Source organism: Ipomoea triloba, chromosome 14 (assembly GCF_003576645.1).
Source record: "Ipomoea triloba cultivar NCNSP0323 chromosome 14, ASM357664v1".
Lineage (NCBI taxonomy): Eukaryota > Viridiplantae > Streptophyta > Magnoliopsida > Solanales > Convolvulaceae > Ipomoea > Ipomoea triloba.
Window position 1 is genome coordinate 2,339,739 of NC_044929.1, and position 22,579 is coordinate 2,362,317.

The 22,579-nt window shown below is 33.5% G+C and overlaps 2 protein-coding genes across 5 annotated transcripts; both read right to left on the bottom strand.

The window, feature by feature from the left end:
• Positions 1 to 132: 132 nt before the first annotated feature.
• Positions 133 to 9,222, bottom strand: LOC116004324. 3 transcript variants are annotated; one of them, XM_031244315.1, is made up of 14 exons: positions 9,021 to 9,222; positions 7,600 to 7,707; positions 7,376 to 7,510; positions 6,604 to 7,158; positions 6,220 to 6,364; positions 5,765 to 6,082; positions 5,363 to 5,680; positions 3,617 to 4,464; positions 3,444 to 3,529; positions 3,149 to 3,364; positions 2,322 to 2,447; positions 1,395 to 1,751; positions 971 to 1,086; positions 133 to 472 (listed from the first exon to the last, which is right to left on the bottom strand). In XM_031244315.1, the coding sequence occupies exons 1-14, from the start codon at positions 9,108 to 9,110 to the stop codon at positions 375 to 377; spliced, it is 3,516 nt and encodes a 1,171-aa protein (XP_031100175.1). In that variant the 5' UTR covers positions 9,111 to 9,222; the 3' UTR covers positions 133 to 374. The 3 variants fall into 3 exon arrangements, 2 of the variants coding, with proteins under 2 accessions (XP_031100175.1, XP_031100176.1); XM_031244316.1 differs by lacking the exon at positions 133 to 472 and having other exon boundaries at positions 1,018 to 1,096; XR_004094777.1 differs by lacking the exons at positions 133 to 472; positions 971 to 1,086; positions 1,395 to 1,751 and having other exon boundaries at positions 2,390 to 2,447; positions 3,091 to 3,364.
• Positions 9,223 to 11,818: 2,596 nt separating this feature from the next.
• On the bottom strand, positions 11,819 to 16,474 carry LOC116003770 (squamosa promoter-binding-like protein 6). 2 transcript variants are annotated; one of them, XM_031243695.1, is made up of 5 exons: positions 16,204 to 16,473; positions 15,135 to 15,966; positions 13,706 to 13,809; positions 12,460 to 12,639; positions 11,819 to 12,369 (listed from the first exon to the last, which is right to left on the bottom strand). In XM_031243695.1, exons 2-5 carry the CDS (start codon positions 15,953 to 15,955, stop codon positions 12,083 to 12,085), a joined length of 1,392 nt encoding a protein of 463 aa, XP_031099555.1. In that variant the 5' UTR covers positions 15,956 to 15,966; positions 16,204 to 16,473; the 3' UTR covers positions 11,819 to 12,082. The 2 variants fall into 2 exon arrangements, with proteins under 2 accessions (XP_031099555.1, XP_031099554.1); XM_031243694.1 differs by having other exon boundaries at positions 11,819 to 12,639; positions 16,204 to 16,474.
• Between the last annotated feature and the right edge of the window lie 6,105 nt (positions 16,475 to 22,579).

Below are 22,579 nucleotides of genomic sequence, written 5' to 3' on the forward strand. Positions count from 1 at the left end.
CCAATTGTCTCAAAATTTGACTGGCCTATTCTATAACCTGAATAGCCAAATAATCACCTTTGGGTAGGGACAGCAGACGAACTTTCTTGAAATCACATTCTAAAAATCATATAGTCAAGAAAAGCAACGGAGTTGTGAAACCTCAAACGAATTCAAGGAATTGCATATTCATTAACCTATTTACATTGTTTGTCTTTTAACAGTGGCTATCAACAACAGTATGAATACTACTAGTAATTTACATCAAAATTTTAGTAGCTGAGGGCTTAAAATCAAGCATTCAGTCGTGTCTGACAGATTAGTTCACTGACCATGCATGCCCAGTTCAGTGACTTCAGTCTAATTTGCATTTTGCACGAGGTTGCAAAATCCATTCAAGTGGGCAAATAAAGCAGCAGCTCACCTCCATCACTGGCTATAGCCAAAGCACCGGCCTCTGAATCATCTGTGGCAATACTTGAAACCGACGCATCTGACAAGAAAATTTCAAAGTCCAGTCAATCTAATCTACCAAACATATTAGCTGGTCTGAGAATACAAATTAAAGATATGCAAGATGTTCAAAAAGTAGCAAACTTGAGAATTCATGGTTGTTCAAGAATTCAGTCACAAGATAAGAACATTTTACCTTGTCTTGTTTACTATTCATTGGTCAAACAAACTATTTCTTTTTACTTATTTTCTTATATTTTAAATTTAATTTTTGAGTTTAATAATACTTTTAATGTAGTTTCTAAATATATAAAATTTAAAAATAGGACAAAGCGGTACCAAACATGATCCAAATTTCCGACATGATGAATGAGTTATAGAGAAATTTTATTAAAATATGGTCTAAATATACATTAATTTTGAAGTTTAAAAAATGATTTCACATAGATTATTTTTTAGATGAAGGTCAATAGTAAACATAATCATGCATCTGAGTGGAATTAAGTTTGTGAAAGAACTAACTAGTGATAAGAATTACCTTTGAAATGATGCAAACTACCAAGCTTAGTTCCAGTGATTAAGTCCCACATGTAGACTTGTCCATCACTTCTACCAATAATTCCGCGGCCAACAGAGGCACCAACTAGTGCAGCTCTACAACAAACTGAATTTTATGAGACATGGGAAAGTCAATGTGATAAAGTACAAGAAATGAACTGAGAGTCAAATTAAATCTTCTCTACACACAAGTATAGAGAGTTAAGGGAGAATGTTCTCTTCAAATGAAGAATCTAAAGCAGGGTCCATTTTAACATATTTATAGGAAAATCTCACCTCTGGTATTATCCATGTGTAGAGAACATGGCATAAGAATATCATATGAAGAAGGTAAACACTATGAAACATAATCCTTCTGAGATAATGTATGTCTCTAGAGAGATCTAAAGTTATGCATTGTGTACCTGGGTTCCAGCACATCCCCCATGATTAAAGTGTTTTTAACCAGTAAAGCAAGCCTCCAACTTCTAAGTGGGTCACTTTGCTCACTTGATTGGTGCCTGTGTTTATCAAGATCTGGAGCAGTAGAAACCAGAAACCATGCCACCACCTCGTCACCCTCTGTGTAGCTGAGAACTTGGTTGTAGCCCTTTTCTGAAAATGATGCTTTTGTGGCCTCCATGATTTCATTATGGACCTCAGTGCATAGGTCTACAGGGATATTGCATTTTGCCTTCCACGTAAACAGACTAAGAGGAACACATCCAAAAATTGAAGTATGTGAAGAGAATTTGGATACAAGAACTCTCTTGTCTATGTCCCTGGAAAATAAAACACCAAAAAATGGGTCTGAGTCAATATTAATATGCACCTACATGAAACAGGAGAGAAACTAAAATAATAAAATAAATCTACACTAAAGCACATAATCCTTGGACCACCATTGATTCACAGGACAAAGGGAAAAGACAGAACAATTCCAAGTGACAAACTCTGCAAAACACTGAACTGGGTTCTCACAAGATCTTATCTTTGGAAACCATTATGCCTTGGCTACAATAAAAAGGGGCATAATAAGAACTTTCCAGATGCTCACACTATGCACATTGATTTTCTCATGGTCAAACCAATCTTATTAAAACAATCAGGAATACATAGAGACCGGAATTAACAGCATCTTTTCAGCATTAAACATTATTTTACAGCAAAAGAAAATAAAATAAGAAAGTTGCTGCAATGTTTAGATTTTCTTTAAAACCTATTTATAATTGTTAATCAAGGTATTGGGTATTATTTGGAACGTTTACTGTTGCACATGAGTCCTGCATTATAATAAAAAAATGTGCATTGCATAACATTCAGACAATAGAATGTAAGGAAAACTTATTTACCATAGGATGAACTCCCCAAAACCATAAAGGCCAAGAACCAAATATAAAAAGTTTGGTATTCTCTTCAATTCCATTAAAGGAGGCATGCAACTTGGTGATTGCACAAAGAACTCTTCTGTTGACTTGCTGCATATTGAGCATCAGAATTAGATGTAAAGATAACCTGTTTGATGGTGAACCATCATTTTTTTCTTTAATAAGTTTAAAAATAATAAATCGATGGTTATTCAATTTGGACCAAACTTAAAGAACCATTGACTGTTCAAGACATTAACTTGCATCCATAAATGATGTCAAGTTAGATCAAATCAGGGAACATGTTAATATTTTATCATGGAAGACCTAATTAAGATTTATTTTGTCAAGCTCAATCCTTATATCCTCTCTTTATAACTCAACCTATCAACGTATCGGTAAGATGACTTGCACCTATACTTGTCCATAATACTATCCAGTTTGCAAGAAAAGATCACTAAATGTACTAAGCAACAATATATGCATTTAAAAAAAAAAAAAATTGAATGACAAAGTATGGATAGAATGACATTAAAGAGTAGAAATGTAAGAACTGAATTCTCTGCATAAGGAATTTCTGACTATTGCAATGCAGTACTTGGTAAATGAATGTAGGGGAATGAGAATTACTGCAATCTAAGACATGAGGCATATTACCCCCAGAGATCCAGGTGATACTTATTAAGTATGCCAAAGCAAATATCTTACTATTAGTTCTCTTAACAGTCAAACCTGAATTTCAACTAAGATTAACCTCAGATGGCAAGGATTATGCAAACTGAATTTGAAGCGCAGTGTTCAGAAACAGTCACCTCCATCTCGAGTTCATGAACCAAATGTTCAGCTTCCCACTGTCGTCAGCCGCAAGAAGGTGATGAGGTCTACAGACTAATATACAACGAACACTTTCTGTTGATTGTAACCTAGCTATGACAGAAGTGTAACCATCTTTAATTTGCAGAATTTTTACTGCGTTATCCTCGAGATCTGATGTGCATGCCAAGCATGGACAATATATGTCACCCTCCCTGAGAACATTACAAGGAGGTTAGTGTTTTAAGTACACAAACAGAAATGTAGTTTATACCTCTATTGAAGATATTCAACCTGCAGCATGGAGCTTTTATACTGTTCAACAACACAAGGTATTGCCCATGAGGAGAAAACTGTAAAGCAGTACTGTCCAGATCAATCTACAGAAAGGAAGAACATATATATAAGATGATGACCAGAGCAGTAAAGCTACAGCTAATGAAAAATAGAAGGCAGAATTATCTTACATCTCTATCAAATGGTAACATTAATGATGCATAGCCAACAAAAGAAGGGTTCCCCTCATCTTGTCTGATCATGGGTGCCTTGTATATAAAAAGCTTTCTTTCCTTTTGCAAAAAGGGGCCACATAAAACACATATACTGATTTCTCTCTCCACAGTAGTTACAAGTACCAGTGAAACTGGCATCGGATGAACATAGCAAGCAACAAACTTAAAAACACCTTTTATCTCGCTCTTATTATGTTCTATATCCATATGATTAATGAAGTTTGAATCATCATTGTCATGTTTCTCTTCATCCATACCATCATAAGTATCCATCCTTTGGTTTTGCATATATGACAATGGAGAAGTAACAAAATTTTGCTCTCCAGGTGCATTAAATTTAGATATTTCTTGGCATGAATTAGTTGGATGAGCATCTGAATTATGAATACCATCCAATATCCTACTATTTTCTTGATTTTGCAACGTAGGGGCCACATCATGAAGCACACAATTAGTACTTGCCACTCTATCCTCATTATGGGGGCATAGGGGAGAGCCATCAATTTTTTGTTCATTACCACAGAAATTTCTTTCCACTACGTTTCTCTGGTCATGATCATTCCCTTGTGACAAGTGAATAGCATTTGAAGGATTCACTTTAGCACCTTCCTCTGCAGCACAGTCATCTCTAAACTCCCTGCATACGATACTTTCTGAGAGATGAACACATTCGACCACTGGTTCAGCACTGAGGGTTTCACTACTGACGAACCCACATCCATTTATTGTGTTTGGAACTTTTTCTGTTGAAGCCGGGACATGAACCTTCCTGCATGCTATGCTGGTACCGCTTCTCCTCATGTCTGTTCAACAACTCACATAAATACTCAAAAAAGTGTATACTTTTTTCTGCAAACGATATACAGCAACCAAGTAAAAAGATCCAGTTTAATTTGATTATATGAATTTTTACCTACTGAGCTAAATTCAACTAAAACATAATCCAATCTAGTTGGAGTCAGTTATCAGATTTGTTATCCATGAACTCTTGGTAAGCAAACAAATGAATTTCCAGCCAATAAGTCTATGGCTAAATAGAAAAATATCATAAGTCTCAGAAAGCAGGAAAATCTTCCCCAACGCTCTCCTAAAAGAATCCCAGCCAATTTTAACAAATAAATAAAATAAAATGTTCAGAATTGACAGCTAAACTAAAGTTTGATGCCCAATGCTGAAAAAAGATGCAGGAAGAAGCAAGAAAGAAATGGACATTTTGGGACATCTTGAAACTGATGCCTTCTGCAGGGAAATTAGTGTGAGACTTCTATAGAATTAAGTAATTAACACTACAGAATCAAAATTTCATAAAAGATGGCAGTCCTTAAACATCAAAAAGTCAATACATAGGATAGCTATTAATGCAATATTTTGTTAGGTATGCATGATTAACTATATTTGGTGACCTGCTTTGTGCATATTCCCTGTCAAATGGTACGTACGGCATAGAGTAAATTCTACTTTTAATCCTAAAAGTTTAAACTAAGCAATTATTTCATTCAAAATGTTTTAACAGTTTCAATTTCTTCATGAAGGTTTGACATTGGTTTCAATTAGATCCACAAATCAGTTTCTGGTCTATCAAACACAAGCAGTTATTATACCTGACATGAATAAGGACAAATTTTGCATTTAACTTAGTTTTCAGACCAAAAAGTGAAATTTACTCATCAAGAGATCAAGTTAAATGAACAAAAAACTCACCTTCTTTGGAATTCTTGCATAAATCCATCTGGAAATCGTGGGAAACTAATGAATTTTCTTCTGAGTCAACTATATCTGGTACTACCTTTGTTTCACATAGTCTAGTATAAAGATCTGGAGAACTTTGTTCAGCTTCAACAATTTCACATGACTGAGGTAGTTCAGTATCTGGAACATATCCACCCTCATCATTGTCAAAACTATCAGGAATTATGAATTCTGCATGCCCACTACATGGTAAAACTGAAGCATGACTTCTGTCAGGAAATTCAATCTTTTCCTTCATTTCCAAATCTGAGTTCTGAGAAAGCTTGCTAACTTTGAGATAGCAAATATTCAATCAGAATACAATGGGGATTGATAACAGTAATTACTAAACCTAAAGTGCAGAGGTCAACATACCGCACGTGCCAGCGGCATGGTCAGTCTTATTTTCTTCCTGAGACATGCAGGTAGATTTTTCTGGGGGCTTTACACTATTCGCTTTCCGCCTTGAGAATGTCTTCAGCAGAGGAAGTGCCCGAGGGAGCAAAACTGTCATCATTGACTTGGCTACTTCCTGATCAAATGTCTCAAACTCACTCTTTGCTGAGCTTACATTTGAACTAGGTATTCCCAATTCATTTGTGTGTGAATCAGCTCTTAAAACATTAGGAATGACTGTGTCAGGAGCACTTATTTCATCCTTCACATTGGTTGAATTAAGATTTAAAGAGTCAGCTGCAAGAAGTAATGACCATAATTTAAGAGGATAAGAATTTGGAGATGTTGCATAAGCCAACAGATAGAAAAGATTTGAAAGGTTATAGAAATAAATAGTTGAGCCAAGGTAGAAAATGAATTATTAATCATGATACCTGTTGGGTCATCCAAGGTATCATGTGCGTAAAGGTTGGCATCATTTGTTAAGCACAAGCCGTTTGTGACCTGTTTTTCTTCATTATTTTCCTTTATAAAGGAGTTACTTAGCACCTCAACTTTGAAAACTTCTGACCTGTCAGACTGTGAGAACTTAAGAACATTTGCTTAACCAGAATGGTTGATTCTCAATAATTCTGGACTAGATTAACCCAAGATCAGATGAGAGAAAGGTAAGTAATGGCCAATTCAAGGCCTAACTCTATATTATCTTCAACAAGGAGAATAGAAAGATGAGTGGTCACAAGGGAGAAACGTAGAGACTATTAACTGAGAATGGAGTTAAGAAGCAACAGAAAAGAGGTGTAGCGATAGAGACTTACAGGTTTTCCATCTTTTGGCAAAATGCCCACTTCTTCTAAGGGCAATTGACTTTCAAAACTAGAACACTTGTTTTCATCTTGGGAAAAGAGACCATTCACTTTAGGATGATCATTTGTATTTGAAGGTGCCACATGTGAAACATTCTCCTCTGAAACTTGGTTTTCTTCTTTTCGCACTATACTTTCGAGTCCCACTGACCCTGGCAACACTTTTAGACTATTTCTTGGTTCATGCCTCTTCCCAGTAGAATGTGAAGCATCAAGGTTATCATTTTTGTCCTGGTGTCTATGTTTTTTTAGACCCGTATTCCTGTACGAGTTAACACTCATTATTTTTTCTCTCCTACTTCTCTTTCCAGTTGTTTGTGGTTTTTTCAAGTGTAGAAGCAGGTTGGGATCTGCACTTGATACAATGCATTGGCTCTGATTGTTAGTCTGCAAAGCCACACTGTTAGAGAAGTTGGACCTTGGCGACAGCTTTTCTGCAGCTTCATTGATATCTGACACCAGTTCCCTGAGTAGCCTCTGAACAAACGGATTTTTGAATCCAAAAACCTGGAAAGCAAACGGAAAGAGAAGAAACAAATTAGTACATTAAGTTCTGCTGAATACAGAACATAGCCGGCACCCCTTCCATTTTTATTTAAAAAATAAATGCATGCTTTCCACTAAAGTCGCATTGAAAAAAAAAACTCTTTACACCATCATAGTTAATAAGGGGGGAGGGACTCAGCTATAATAATTACATGCAGTGTCAGCATTATGCACTCACTTCCACACCATCTATTTTACAGGAGAATCTCTTCCCAGGCAATGACTTTATTCGAGGACAGCCTTTCTTCTGAAAGAACTCCCACGCAATATCAGGAGTTTGCCCACTAGTTGATTGGCCATCTGTAGAACTAATCTGTGCAGAGAGAAAGGCAGGCTTCAATGTAACATCAATAACAATAATGCATTTTCTATTTTTCTAGCAGTTGAATCATTGCAACACACCATGAAAAGGGGCCCATTAAGGCCTTCAAGGATTTCCATTTTATAGGTAACTCCATTTTGATTACGTAAAGCTTTGTACCCAACAGGATAAGGATAGCGGTCTTTGCCCTAAAAGAAAAAACAATAGAATATGAAGTTAAGCATAAATCAAAATTATGTAGAGCATGACAAAGATATGGCTATACACTTGTGACTCAGGAGTTGTGTCTTATATGGTAGTTCCTAGGGGCATAGATATAGCCCTTTCATACAAAGCATATAAATAGCAAACTGGATAGAAGCAAAATTAAGACATCATCTTTGAGATTTTAAAAATTGGAGGACCTACAAAACCTACTTCAAAATCCATAGCTGAAGGTCCATAGACAAAACTAAACAAAGTAATATTAGGTAAGATGTCTTAAAGATTAATATAAAATACGGCGTAATAACTATGCATCCTTACTAACAACTTCAGCTTTTATATGAGGTGGAACACATACTTCAATAAGGTATCCAAGTAGGGGCAAAGGTCTTAAGTTTTAAATCTCAATCACAAACAGATCATCAAAATATTTCCACATATTTGTCCCATCAAAATGAAATTAAAAAATGTGGCTCACACTCAATGGGACATGTTGAGGATGAATATAAAAATAAAAATAAAAAAAAAAAAATTAATGTGTATATCTTATTAATGACACTTCAGTTTCCTGATGACAGATGTTAACATAACCCTTAAAAACAAACTATGAATGATCAATGACCAATTCTTTTTTTTTTTTCCAGCTTGAAGGCAAACAACACATTTAGAAGACTAAAGTTATCAAGAACAGACATTTATACATTTTCTCCACATAATCCAGTTATAGAGTAACAATTTGTCCATCATGCACTCATTTGATACTACTCATACTTGTGCACAAATTATACATTTGCTGAAGGTAAGACCAATTAACTCAAAAAGGAAAATGCATAGATATCAATAAGCACAAATACATATGCACACAATATGTATCAAATTCAGCAAAAAGTGTCACCATCTTATTGAGGGAGGAGATCATATACAAACAAACTAGCAAGATTACAACGTACACAGCTAATATTGCTTTAGAAACACTGAATTACAGAGAAATGTTAGTGTTTAGTTTAGAGAACTTGTAGGTGCCAAAGACCATGCCTTGAGCTTACAGGCGATGTACCTCTCAAATTGCTAACGGTACTAGAGAAAAGTGCCTTGTTAGTATAGTGCCTGCAGGCACAGTATAATTTTCTTCTAATATATGTTCAATTTGCACAATGATATGAGATTTTGAACTTCAATTGCCCTCCAAAATTTATATCTTATGAAAAGTTAATGATTAATCATTACAAAATATGAAATTATAAGAAGCAATAAACTAGGAGGGACGATCATATAGAAAGGAAACGGAAAATCGAACCCTAGAGGAGCTCCAATACTTCTTGTCCCAAAGACCGCTGTAAAGCTTGCCGATAGAGACGATCTCCAGCCCGTCGGATTTCTCATCCATAGCAGCTCACGGAATTCTTTTTTCTCCTTCTCTGTTTCTCTATCTTCGATTCTTCGTATCTATGTTTCACTGTTTTTAGAGAGAATAGAGTATCCGAATAGGAGATCCAGGGAGGGAGAGCCGAAGAGGGCAGCAAATTTCGAGAGTTCAAATGGCGGGAACCCAATTTGACGTACGAACACTTCCCTCCATTTTATTTCCATTATTTTACTTTTTCAATGTTTTAAATATCCTTTTTAATCCTCCCCTCGCCACCATTTTTTGGCAAATTATGCTATGAACCCGGAGTAACATTACAAGGTATACCCTTATTCATATACACAATTTTAGAATTTTATGTTCACAATTTTAAAACTCTGTATTCACAATTTTAAAACTCAATATATGTTCACAATTTTAGAATTCAATATTCGCAATTTTAAAATTCTATATTCACAATTTTAGAACTTTATATTTACAATTTTAAATCGCAATACACACAATTACATTACTCAATATTCACAATTTTTTAATTCTATATTCAAAATTTTGTTATATATATTCAAAAATTGCGTTATACTATTGAATATAGATGATGGGGAATATACCTCGGGACAACAGCGGCCAAAGGCATATGGGGTCGAATACAATGCCCTTCGAACGCCTCTTAGGTCGGGTATAACAAACCAACCGTATCCCCTTCCCGATCTACCATCCATAACCCTGTGGAAAAGGTCATGTCAAGATCAGTTCGGAAGTCGGTGATCGACCCGACCTCACTCCCTTTAACATGATCGATTCCCTTTCCCCTGACTAGGAAACTCAGCAATAATTGTTAGTCACGTGTACGACTTTTTTAACTACACGGGTTATAACTGATGCATGTCCTCCACATGCTTAGCATGCCGAGAGCCCGGGAGCTGTTCCCCACCTGACCTATAAATACCCACATTTAATGAGGTAAGAGGATCTTTTGACTGTTTTCGGAGTAGACTAATTAAAGAGCTCGGGACCTATAATTATTGGCCCCGTTCCCGACCTAATATAATACAACTTTCGTACTCTTACTCACAGATACTATATCGGTGTCGTATTGTGGTCGGTATTTACTCCATCAATATAATTATGAAATTATGAATATAGAGTTCTGAAATTATGAACATAGAGTTCTAAAATTGTGAACTCTATATTCACAACTTGTTATGTAGATTAAAAAATTGTGTTACAGTGTTGAATATCGAGTTATGAAATTGTTGATATAGAGTTTTGTAATTGTGAATATATATATAGTTCTAAAATTGTGAATATAAAGTTCTAAAAGTGTGAACATGGATCCGGGACCATCGCATAACAACCACCATTTTTTTTGTCAGGCCATGATGTGTCCTGGTAGTCCCTTTAAGCCCGAACCTCAATACAATAGGAGATTCGAATTCTCGACCTCTCTTAAGTAACAATAGTGCACAACCACTCATGCCAAGTTGCCAACTAAGTTGGCTCCACACCACCACTTTTTTAAACTCTAATTTTGATACCTCAATTATTTTTATTTTAAAATGTCAAATATGGTCTTTTAATCCTTTAAGTAAGTAAATGTAATTTTAAAATTTGTGCTAAGTTGTTCGTGTGGTCCCTCCACTTGACAAAATTGGTGAACAATTAAGGGATCAAATTAACAATTTGAGAAAAATTGACGTTTTACACTTTTACATTGCAAAATAAAAAATTGATTACAAGATAGAAGTGCATGTAATTTTTTCTTTAAAAATATAATTACTTAACAATTTTCTTATAGGGAGTTTGGTATGTTCTTATCAATTAAATTATTGAGAAAATATTTCCAATAAATGCATTTAATTGTAATAACTTTACAAAAAAAAATAATTAACAATAACAATTAATATGATGAGAACTATTGTGTTTGTATTAAACAACTCAATCATGATTGTAAAGGTTACAAAGGTATATATAAGAGAAGAGTTATAGCCAGACTAGAACATAGTGTGACTCAAACATGTAGAGTCCTAATACTCCCCTCAAGCGGAGGGTATAATAGTAACTTGCAGCTTGTTTCTCAAGAAAGAAAACCTGGGCGGCATACTCCCCTCAAGCGGAGGGTATAATAGTAACTTGCAGCTTGTTTCTCAAGAAAGAAAACCTGGGCGGCATAGGCGCTTAGCTTGACCCTAAATTAATAGTGAGAATGCTCATTTATTGTTTGATATTGTTAGGGTCGAGAATTTAATTACCACTACAGAAATAAGTATAGCTAGTAGCTCAGACACAACTTTATTTCTTTTTATATGCTTAAAGATAAGGCCCTTAAAGTATTTGCTCAACAATCCTTCTAGACACCTAGTGCTGCACTTGGCCCTTCCGGGCTCTGCCCAACAATTTCCTATAGCTAGCCACTTGAATTACACTTGCCCCACACACATGTCATCCTTAATCGCACAATTTACCGCTTGGTAGGGTTAAATGCTAAAACAACTCGCTTGTTAGGGTTAAATACTAAAACAACTTTATTTTTTTTGTACTTGCATAATAGTCAATACCACGTTTCGAAAGACAAGGTGTTGGGTTTGGCCATTCATGCCTCTGCCCAACTAATATATTTGTACTCAACAAGAAAAAACATGCATGAACTAAAAGAGGGTGGAAATGATACCATATATACTACACTCTTCGCATAAAGCTGCTCATGAACAAAAGGTACATTTTGCAAATTATTACAAAATATAAAGCATGAAATCCCATACTTCATAGTATTTTATCCTTTGTATATATATATGTATGATCAAATGATGATATACAAAATATAATAGAAATCAACAAATCAAAGAATACAGTTACCTAATTAACTTGCCTTTCTTAATTCTCTTAGCATAGGCATCTAGCTAGATGAGTGTTTGATGCCATAGTATACCAAAACATGTGTGCTTTCAAAGTAATAATATAATAGACATTTCAAATCCAAAATCATGATAGGTTAATTACCCGCTAGTAAAGCAGTAGAAGAGATTATTACTCTCCAGCTGCTTGGTTTGAGCAGATAAATTTCTTTGGTGTTCCACCCTTTGGAGATGGGTAGACAGCTGCTCCAAATCAATGGTCGGTCCATTTTCTGCAGATTCAGAATTCTCATCCATTTCACCTTCATAATAAACGCTCATCATGGTTCCATCAACAGCATCATACCCACTTCTTCTCCCTTCCATTTCAAGGACTCCAGAGCACAAGCCGAGATCCCAATCCGAAGCTAGAATGTTTGCAGGGATTTCTGGGTGGGAAGAGAGAAGAGAGTGAGCACAACTACTGGGATTTTCACCAGTGGGGAATTCTTGAATGAGATAATCTGGTTTTTGCGTACCATGGGTCTTGGACTTTTTGGGCGCTCCTAGCTTGGAGAAAGAGATGTGCTTCTCGTCCGTTTTGGTGGACCTGATGCTGCTAGTGTTCTCTAGCTCTTGACAGAAGTAATTGACAGGGAGTAATTCTGGTAAAAAAAATTGCTCTGTCTGCAAGGTTGTCATATCGAAGAACCTTGGACCTGCATGCCATGAAAGTTGTATGAATAAAATCAATAAATACTGTGGCGCGCCAAAGGCAATCTCAGATCCTTCGCTTCGGTCATGTTAAATTATAGATAAAAAGAAAATATAAAATTTCAAAAGCCCTGGCCACCTAGTGCTGGATTTGGCATCTCATGCCCAATTGTTATACCATGAACTAGAGTTCATTTGTATTGTGAACCCTGATTAAAAAATTATTTGTTTGCAGTTAACACATTTTATACTTGCGGTTAACAATTTTTTGTATTTGTAAACAAATTGAAAAGCACAAAACATGGTAATTACATATGCGTCATACGCATAACATGATAACTACTAGCACATAAATTGTTAACTACAGGTACAAAAAATGTTAACCGCAGACACATAAGATGTTTAACATGTTATGTGTCTGCAATTAACATATTTTGTACGTGCAGTTAACAATTTATGTGTCTGTAGTTATAATGTCTGTAATTATATGTGACGTGCCTTCAATTTATTTACAGATACAAAAATAATTAACTACATGTACAAAATGTATCAATTGGTACAATCCAAAATGCAAGATAGACCCTCATCTATGGTATAATTTGCTCTTCATGACTCTCCCTAACAATCCCCCAACACCTATTAGCCTTAACTGCACAGTTGAAAAGAGGATGTTGGACTTGACTCTTCAGACCTCCACCAACAATTCCCTAACCACTTGGTGTTGAACTTGGCCCTTCAAGCCTCTGCCCAACCGGAACTAAAATCAACTAAATATCCCTACATCATACGGTATAGCTAGTAGCGAAATGTAACTTTATTTCTTTATATACCATCACATTTTCAAAAAAACAAGGTGCTGGGCTTGACCCTTTGGGCCTCCGCCCAACGATTTCTAGTCACCTGATATTGGACTTGATCCTACACCAACCTTCAGCCAATAGTCATTATGCATGAAAAACTTCTACTTGAACCCATGAAAGTAAAATGTATACCTTCTTTAGTGACAATCAATCAAATTAAAACAAAGAAATAGAGTGATTAGAAATTTAGATGATCAGGAAATTAGTTTACCATGGTGAGTATCAAATTGAGGCTTTCGTCGGCGTTCATTGTGGCCGGCAAGGCTCTTGCGACAACTTCGTTTATCATCATCAAATTCTGACAGCAAATGAAACCTGTACAATATAATTAGAGGCCATTATATTGCAAGTGCATGCAGTCAATAATATTATATTAGTAATAGTACTTGCCTTGAACTGATCACGTTGAAGAACATTAAATTCTGTCACGTTAAAATTAAAAATAAGTAACTATGCAATTTCGTGTTGATTGTATAGTCCGTACCATTTTACTACTCAATGATGATTTGAATACATAGCAATTAGATCAAGCCACACCACACTTAGCTTAGAATTGAAGTTGGATTTCTAAAATAATGCGATCCTTCTTCTATGATTCTTATACATAATCAATACATAAATGATAAATGGTTAGAAGGAAAATAGAAAATCATATGAATTTATGATGAAAACATGGAGCTAGCTAGATTGATTAACATTAAACCCAAAAAAATAATAATAAATTGTGCCAAGACTGGTTGTATCATTTTATATGCTCGGGGCATAGCAACAAAAATAAGCCCAACATAAAATTAATATATATTTTCATAACTAAAATGTAAATTACATAAAGGAAAAAAAAAAAGATTCGCAAGTTTTTAACAATTTTAAATACACAATAATAATCATGGAAAAAATAATTCTAGATGGTTAATTAATAACTTCATCAATGTCTTTCATAAATAAAGAATTAGGTTAACACTTGTGTAAGACCATTTCACGAATCCTTATCCGTGAGAATGGTCGGGCCGGTCGGGTTGATATGAAAATATAATGTAACATTTATATACTTAAAAAATGTAATACCAATAAGGAATAAAATGTTTGTTACTTATTGGAGAAAATATAATACTTTTGATGAAAAATGTAAACATTTTAATGTAAAAATATTACATTTTTCATAAAAAAAATATTACATTTTCCTTTATAAGTAATGCTATCAAGTGTTAGTTACTTAAAAAATATAATACTTTTAAATCAAAAATAAAAATGTAAAAGTATTATATTTAAAAAAAAAGTTTTATAAATAATAAACACTTTATTTCTGATTAATATATATTACATTTTTTGTATAAGTATTACATTTTCATCTTCTCATGATGATAGATCCGTGAGACAACTTCACACAAGTTTTTACAAAAAAATTATAATTTATAAAAAGAAATAAACAATTTAAAACAAAATAAACTTAAAGACAATCACGTTGTTATCGTAATAAATTAATTATTAATAAAAATTTACAAAACCTAATGACTGTGACAATAAATCAAAACATTTCAAGGTGAATAGTACGTTTTTCTCAGTAATAAACTAAAAAGTGTGGTTGCAGATGGATGAGGATGAATATAATGGTGATCGATCTATATATGCTAATTAATTACCTGCTACATTGCTGGCAAAAACGCTGCTCAATGCCATCAACAATGACTTTTGTAGTCTTGGAGTGTTCATTACACACTCGATGCCTTCTGTAATAGTCTTTTGAGGAGCTCAAGTCCCTGAAACAACCATGAACTTGGCAGATAGGAGGGTGAGAATTGGAACTACTCAAATTCGTGATCCTCGCCCTTTTCACTACTGTTGCCGATGAAGTTTCTGCAGTAGCAGCAGCTTCTTCCATTGATGGCGACAAATCCCCCAATTTCTCTTTTGAATTTTGACCGCTCTTCACTTTATTGCAATCAACTGACCTCTTGTTCACCGGAATAGCCGCAGATTCGAAATTTGTAGTTTGGAGGGCTCCTTTAAACAAGGATTGATTATCGGTTTCTTCTGATCTCATCAAATTGAGCGATGATGTTTTCCAATTGTGATAGCGGGGAAGCCAATTGCAAGCTGCTGCTGCTGCTTCTTCGACTTCCATGTCCGGTGCCGGAATCCGGCCAAAAACCGTTACAGGCGGCGGATGAGACGACGACGATAGCATCATTTCAGCCAAATCCTTGTCGCTACTTGAAACTCTTAAGCTTGGATCAACACATACAGGTGGTTGCGGCAAACCGAATTCCATGAACTCCGCCGCGCCTTCATGATTAGGGCTTTCGTCATGATCATGAATCTGATGATGATGAGGAGAAAATAATGACTTTAAGTTCATCCTTTCATTCACAACAAGTCTTCCACTCCCTCCTGTCAAACTTTCTGCTGCGGCGGCTAATTCAAGACCACTGCTTCCTTCAAAAGCGTAGCTCATAAAATCCATTCTGATCTGATCTGATCTCGCCAGAAAGCTCATTATGAGTTAATTAAACTTGAAACCATCAAAATTGAAACACAAACACATTCTATTTGTACAAATCAATGAATTTGAAATTTGGCGATTATTAAACATATATCCATGCATGCATATATATAAATATATATATATATATATATATAAGTTTATGTATATACAGTATATATACCATCCAAATAAAGATCAGAGCAAAAGAGATTCGATTTTCTGGTTACCTGAGGAGAAAGACAGATCAGAGTTTTTTTTGAACGAATTGAAGGTTTTGAGTGATCTGAGGTCGAGGGTGAGTTGTGGAGTTTAAGTTTTTGTGAATGAAAAAATAAAGAGGGAGCAAGTAAGCGTAAAGATGGAATTGCTGATATTTGGTGTGCCTAATCACGGCGGCTACTGCAGCTGCTATCAGTACGTGAAGACTGGTTGGTTTCTTGGAAAAGTGAAACTCATCAATATAATGCAACTCATACTTAAACCCTCAAACCCTTCATCTCCCTTTTTATACTATGGACGTACTACTATACAATTCTTCTCCTGCCCTATTTCCTTGATGTGATTATCATTAAATCTTTGGGATCAAATTTACCCTCCAATTCTTGCTCTATTTGATAGAACTTATTAAGGAGCTTATAGCTTATTTTAAGTTACTAATAAGCTATCCGTTTAGTAATGTCTCTAAAATAAGATAGTAGTTTCCTTAACTTTTTTTTTTCCCTATCTTTATCCTTATTGTTTTAAATAAATAACTTCCTTTACCCATCCCGATTAACAGCTAGCTTAATGTACAATTCAGTTTCTACTTTATAGTTTATAGCTTTTCAGCTTTCAGCTAGATTTGGCAAACATAGCCTATATTTTTCTTTTCAAATTACTATTATTGGATCATTTTCACATTTACGTACTCCCTGATGATTATTAATTTTTCCACACTTGGTCTCATGATTTTTAAAACATTGCCACATTTGATCTTTCGATCTAATTTATGGTCACAGGTGACTAAATTTTTTAGTTAAAAATGTCATGAAAAATGACAATTTTGTCTTTCAAGATAAGTCATTTGACTATTATACACTCATGTTCATTAACACATAGATACAAATTTGGTCACCAGCCTGTAACCGAAAATTAGGTTGGAGGACAAACTGTGGCAAGGTTTTAAATATCGTGAGGCCAAATGTGACAAGATTTATAAACGTTGTGGATCAAATGCAGAAAAACTAATACTCCGATCCATAGTCGGGAGCTAAATGTGAAAAATAATCCAATAGTAAACACGCTATGAAATTTTGCATTTCAAAATTTAAGTTTATTTCACGTACTTCACCCAATTATAACTATATACCTACTCTCATTTTATTGTCCTTAATTTACTTTAAACAATATAATACAATAGTTCAAAATGCTCTAAGTCTATATATAGTTTTATATAGTAAAATATAGTTTTAAAGAATCCTTAGTCGCTAGCTATTAACATTATTAGTGTCAATTTTTATTGGATTATAAAATGATCTTAAACGAGTTTGTTTAAATTTTAAAAGTTAAGAGTATTTTATATATTTTGAACTAAAAGTAAAACAAATTAAAGTTAAAGATCAAAAGTGAAAATGTCATTATACTCAAATAATTAAAAATGAAATAAAATGTTAAAATATATTACATTTAATTATTATGTGAACTCTTTTAATTGATAACATCTTGTTTATTCATTCGTAGTATGGTGACTAATTTATTGGTAAAATTTTGTAAACCATTATTAAATTTATAATTATAATTGAATGATTAAATTCATACTATGGCATAATAATAATAATAATAATAATAATAATAATAATAATAATAATAATGATGGTTGTTGTTATTATTAAATTCTGCATAATATATTTATTTTAAGATTTTATGTAGTACAATTTTTTCTAAATATTTGCATAAATATGAGTTATTTTATTTAAAATTTTGTAAAATAATTTGATGAAATGAGATTTTTTAAATTCTTTTTTAATATATTAAATTAATTTATATATTACTATAAGAGATTAATTGTATAAACGAATTTTTTATTGATAAAAGAACATAATTTTTTTAGGGTGATGTGAAAATATGAGCACTTTTGAATGTGGGGAGAAATTAAGATTGTATAGCAATATAGATGGGGTGCGAATTGTGATTAATTGACAAATTTTGTGATACAGCATTTTTAAAAGTGACAGTCAATTTCATGGCTGCTACAAGCCTAAGATAAATCAATTTGGGTGGGTACTATATGTATCAGTCGAGTAGCTAATATTAATGTACTTGTTATCCATGCAAGAATATACGGATTAATACTTTTGTTTAAGATCAATATGTTGATGTGAACAAAACCATATATATATATATATATATATATATATATAGCGGAGGGTTCAAGCTGGTGAGATCACTTTCCTTATAAAAAGTATGGATATATATATTCAATCTTGAGAAATCAAAAGCTTTGATCTTACTATTATTTTAAACTTTCAAGTTTACAATAATTATAACATGAATCCCATTCTTAAAAGTTTTTAATAATTATAAAGTTCATTTGTGTTTTTTTATTAAAGCCTTCAATCATTGGTGAAAAACTGAAAACCATGTCTTGCTTCTACTGCTAAGTAAATATTGATACTCAGGAATTGGTATCAAAGTCATTGTTATTGTTTGGTTGACAGGTTTTTAGAACACTACTATGAGATTTGATTACCCCTTAATTGCAAAACTCGTTCCCTAATAAAATAAGGGTTTCATTTCTATTTCTCCTCCGCTTCTCCAACTATTAATACTCATTCCCATTCCACCCTACTACCAAACATGCAAAATACTTTCACCAAAACCCATTACCATTACTAAGTATTTGATACCATTCTGATTCTGATTCCCATGTGCGAACCAAACACACCCTAAATGTATTAACTTGTACATTATATATACTTTCTCTATTTTGTACACTTATAAATTCTTTTAAATTTTAAATTTCTTCTTTGTTTGATGAATTTGATTATTTCTAGCCTTTATCGCATTTTAATTTTAATTTCCTATTTGTTTTTTTCTTATTATGCATTTATATAATTGCAAAGGGTGGGATATTTGATTAGTTTATCAAGAAACATTGTCAATTATTATAACTTATGTTTTGGTATGTATATGTATCGGTTCTATATTTATTAGTTGTAAATATTGTAGTTAAGTTATAGACTTATAGTACTAGCTTTTCATTGCCTTAAATTAACCCAAAATAATATATAATAATAATAATCTATACTATTAATAAAAACAATATCATCAACTTTAACTTCCCGCTCAAAACATTCCTATACTGCAGGGTCGAACACTAACTTGCGTTTGGTTATTGCTGAAAAAACCAGTTTTTAATCATAGTCATGGCTTTCTCTCGAGTCACCCATCCTGATAGCCTGAAAGTGTTAATTAGTTCTAGACGAGGATGTACAAGATTGTGTTGCTACTACCAATGTTGTTTACAAAGAGGTTTTCAATAATGTGTAAATACAACTGGTGATATTATGTTTTTTTTTCAAGATGGCAAAATTGCAATATATCTACACAAAAATATATCTTCCATACACATGAATTAGAATAGCAATTGAATACTATAACTGAGTTACTAGAGAACGAGCATATTTGCCTAATTTATAAAAATCCTAAACAATGATATATAAAATCTCTAAAATTCCAACACCGCATGCATACATCTACACATTAGCTATTAATTAAGCAATTATTTGATGGAATTCAAACAAGTATAGCATCAGAAAACATAATCAATCCAAAACGTATATTCAATTGCACTATATAATATTTGTTGTTATAATTTATATAATTATATATCGATCCAAATATTCTACATATATTATAACAAATCCATTCCGTGCATCGCATGGGTGAAAATACTAGTAGTAATAATAATAACAACCAAACACCACTTAAGTGAAAAGCTAGTTTGGTATTTACAATGTTTGCATTAATTAATTGTTTGTAAATTAAATTAATATCACTAGCTACTAAGTACTAATAGATTAAGGGGATATTTGGTAAATAGTTGTTAGCTGATTGAGTTAGCGAGTTTGATTAGTTGATAATATTAGCTTATTGTATAAAGATGTTTGGTAAATTAGTTGTTAGATGATTACATGCAAAATTACTTTCTCGAAAAGCTGATCGAAAAAATAACTATGAATAACTTTTTGAATTTTAGCGTTTTAAAAATAAACTGTTACAAAAAGCTAATTAATCAACCACTTATATTGGTTGTTTAACTAAGTCGTTAAACAACTAATAATGATCAAATAAATTAAAATTAATTGATAAGCTAACTATGTAATCACACATGGCCTAATAAAATTACACTGTGAATTTTGAAAAAAAAAATCGTCATTTTTAATGACAATAATTGTGTGTTTCATTAATGTATACGTAGATTACTAACATTTAAAATACGTCAAAGACCTTGTGGTCAAGCGGCGTAACTGTGACCCTCCCAAGTGAGTACTTATATATTTACTTTTTGACGTAACTTATGTTAATAATGTTTTTATATTTATTGACTTCTATATGAATTTATTGATCAGATGAGTTGATATGTCAAAAAAATTACACAATATTAAATATAAAAAAAATTAAGTTAAATATGGCACGGAAAGAGATAATTTTTTTTAAAAAAAATTTTTTAAGTGGAAAGAGATAAAATTTTAAAGCGTTGCAGAACTCGAAATTAAGAAAGCGATTGAGTCCAAATCCTTAAATCAAACGACCCCACAATTTTTTGTTTGAAATTTAAGATTTCTTTTGTGGGACAATATAATAGCAATCACTTTCGAAGGTTACAGTTAATTAATTTGATTGGTTGTTCGTTCGTTGTATTCTTCGTTATTTTTGGTTTTCTTTGATTGGGGAGGTTTTTGATTGTAGCAACAACTGCAACAATAAAAATATTATTTTTTCATGAAACTTTGTTGCTAAGGAAGCAGACCAATTGCCTGGGTTTGGTTGACTGAAAACCCTAAACTTAGAAAATGAGCTGCCCTAGATTACAAGATAGCTTTGTCAAGTTGGCAAAACTACTGTGTTGCCGTCTCTAAATTAATGTTACAGAACGATTCTAATTATTTGAATAAAACGAAATCAACATCCCTAACTTAAGTAGTTTTCATAAAATATAATAATTCAATCGTTATATTGTAGATCAAGACTAACAAGGTCCACAAACAGTTGTTATATAGTAGACTGTGGTGTATCACATTATACATATATCTAAATCTAAAATCTAATAATAAGTATGAATGGATGTTATACCATTCATTTATGATTATTTCAATCGTTACTTTATATATATATATATATATATATATATATATATATATATATTATACATTATGCAATAAGAGTTGTCGTCTCTAAATTAAAGGTACAGAACGATATGATTCTAATTATTTGAATAAATTATTTTAATCCTTTCGTATTGCGTTAAAACTTTATTGATCGATAAATGTTGAAACCCATATATATAAACTCTTCCAATTCACATTCAAATTAATTTTCATGCAAGTTTGGTTAGGAGTTTAAGATGCATGTTTGAAAAACGAAATCAACATCCCTAACTTATAGTTAATTTTGATAAAGAGATAATTCCATTTTTTGTCCTAAATTTATAGGTGACCGTCTACTTTTAATTTTTTTTTTTATCAGAATATCCACATTTGATTTTAGTATTATTGTGGCATGACCATTTTTTATCATCCATCAATAAAATTGTTAAAATGTTGTTACAATTATTTACTTACAAATATACTCGGTAACATTATTACCGTCAACTGGTACTTTCATGGAGAGTCAGATATAAACTCTCAAGTAGTCTATCACATACACCCATCTTTCTAGAAACAAATTGAAGCAATGGCACGGTCTAGATCAAGCAACGCTCATGGTTCCCGCAACTGCAATCCCAATGGCAACGCTAGTGGATGCGCTTGATCGATGAATTCATGTGATCTCTACAACCAACTCAATAACAGTCGTGTCTGGGGCAACAAGGGCCCTGAGCACCAGCTCCACCTGTGGACCTCCAAGCAAGTAGCCATGCAATTCAATAAGCATTACGTAGCGCTGACCCACATGGTGACAGGATTGCAAAATCTAGTTCCTCCGCCGCTACCCCAAGGCAAAGTTGAGGTGATGTCATCGCGGCGGGAAAGAACCCAACGACGAAGAGGAACGAGTGCGATGGGCAGCCAACCCCGCTCCCATCCAGGGGCTATGAGCCAAGCAAGGTTACTGTACGAAAGTAAGAGATGAATGTGTTCAAAGTGGAGGGTCGGATGAATAACTTGCTGGTTCCAAATCAGTCCTAGAATGGTTGGGCGAGAGTGTGTTGGTCCGGAAGAGATTAAGGCCACAGCTAAAGGCCAAGGTTTTATCTACCCAAGGACCGCACTAGGATAGAACTAGGACAGTGGAGGAGGCAGAGCAGTCGTGACGGTAAAAAATAGTGGATAAGTCCGGTGGACACTATATTTTTTCCATTATCATTTTTTTTATATATAACTTTATGTGATTTATCTCCAC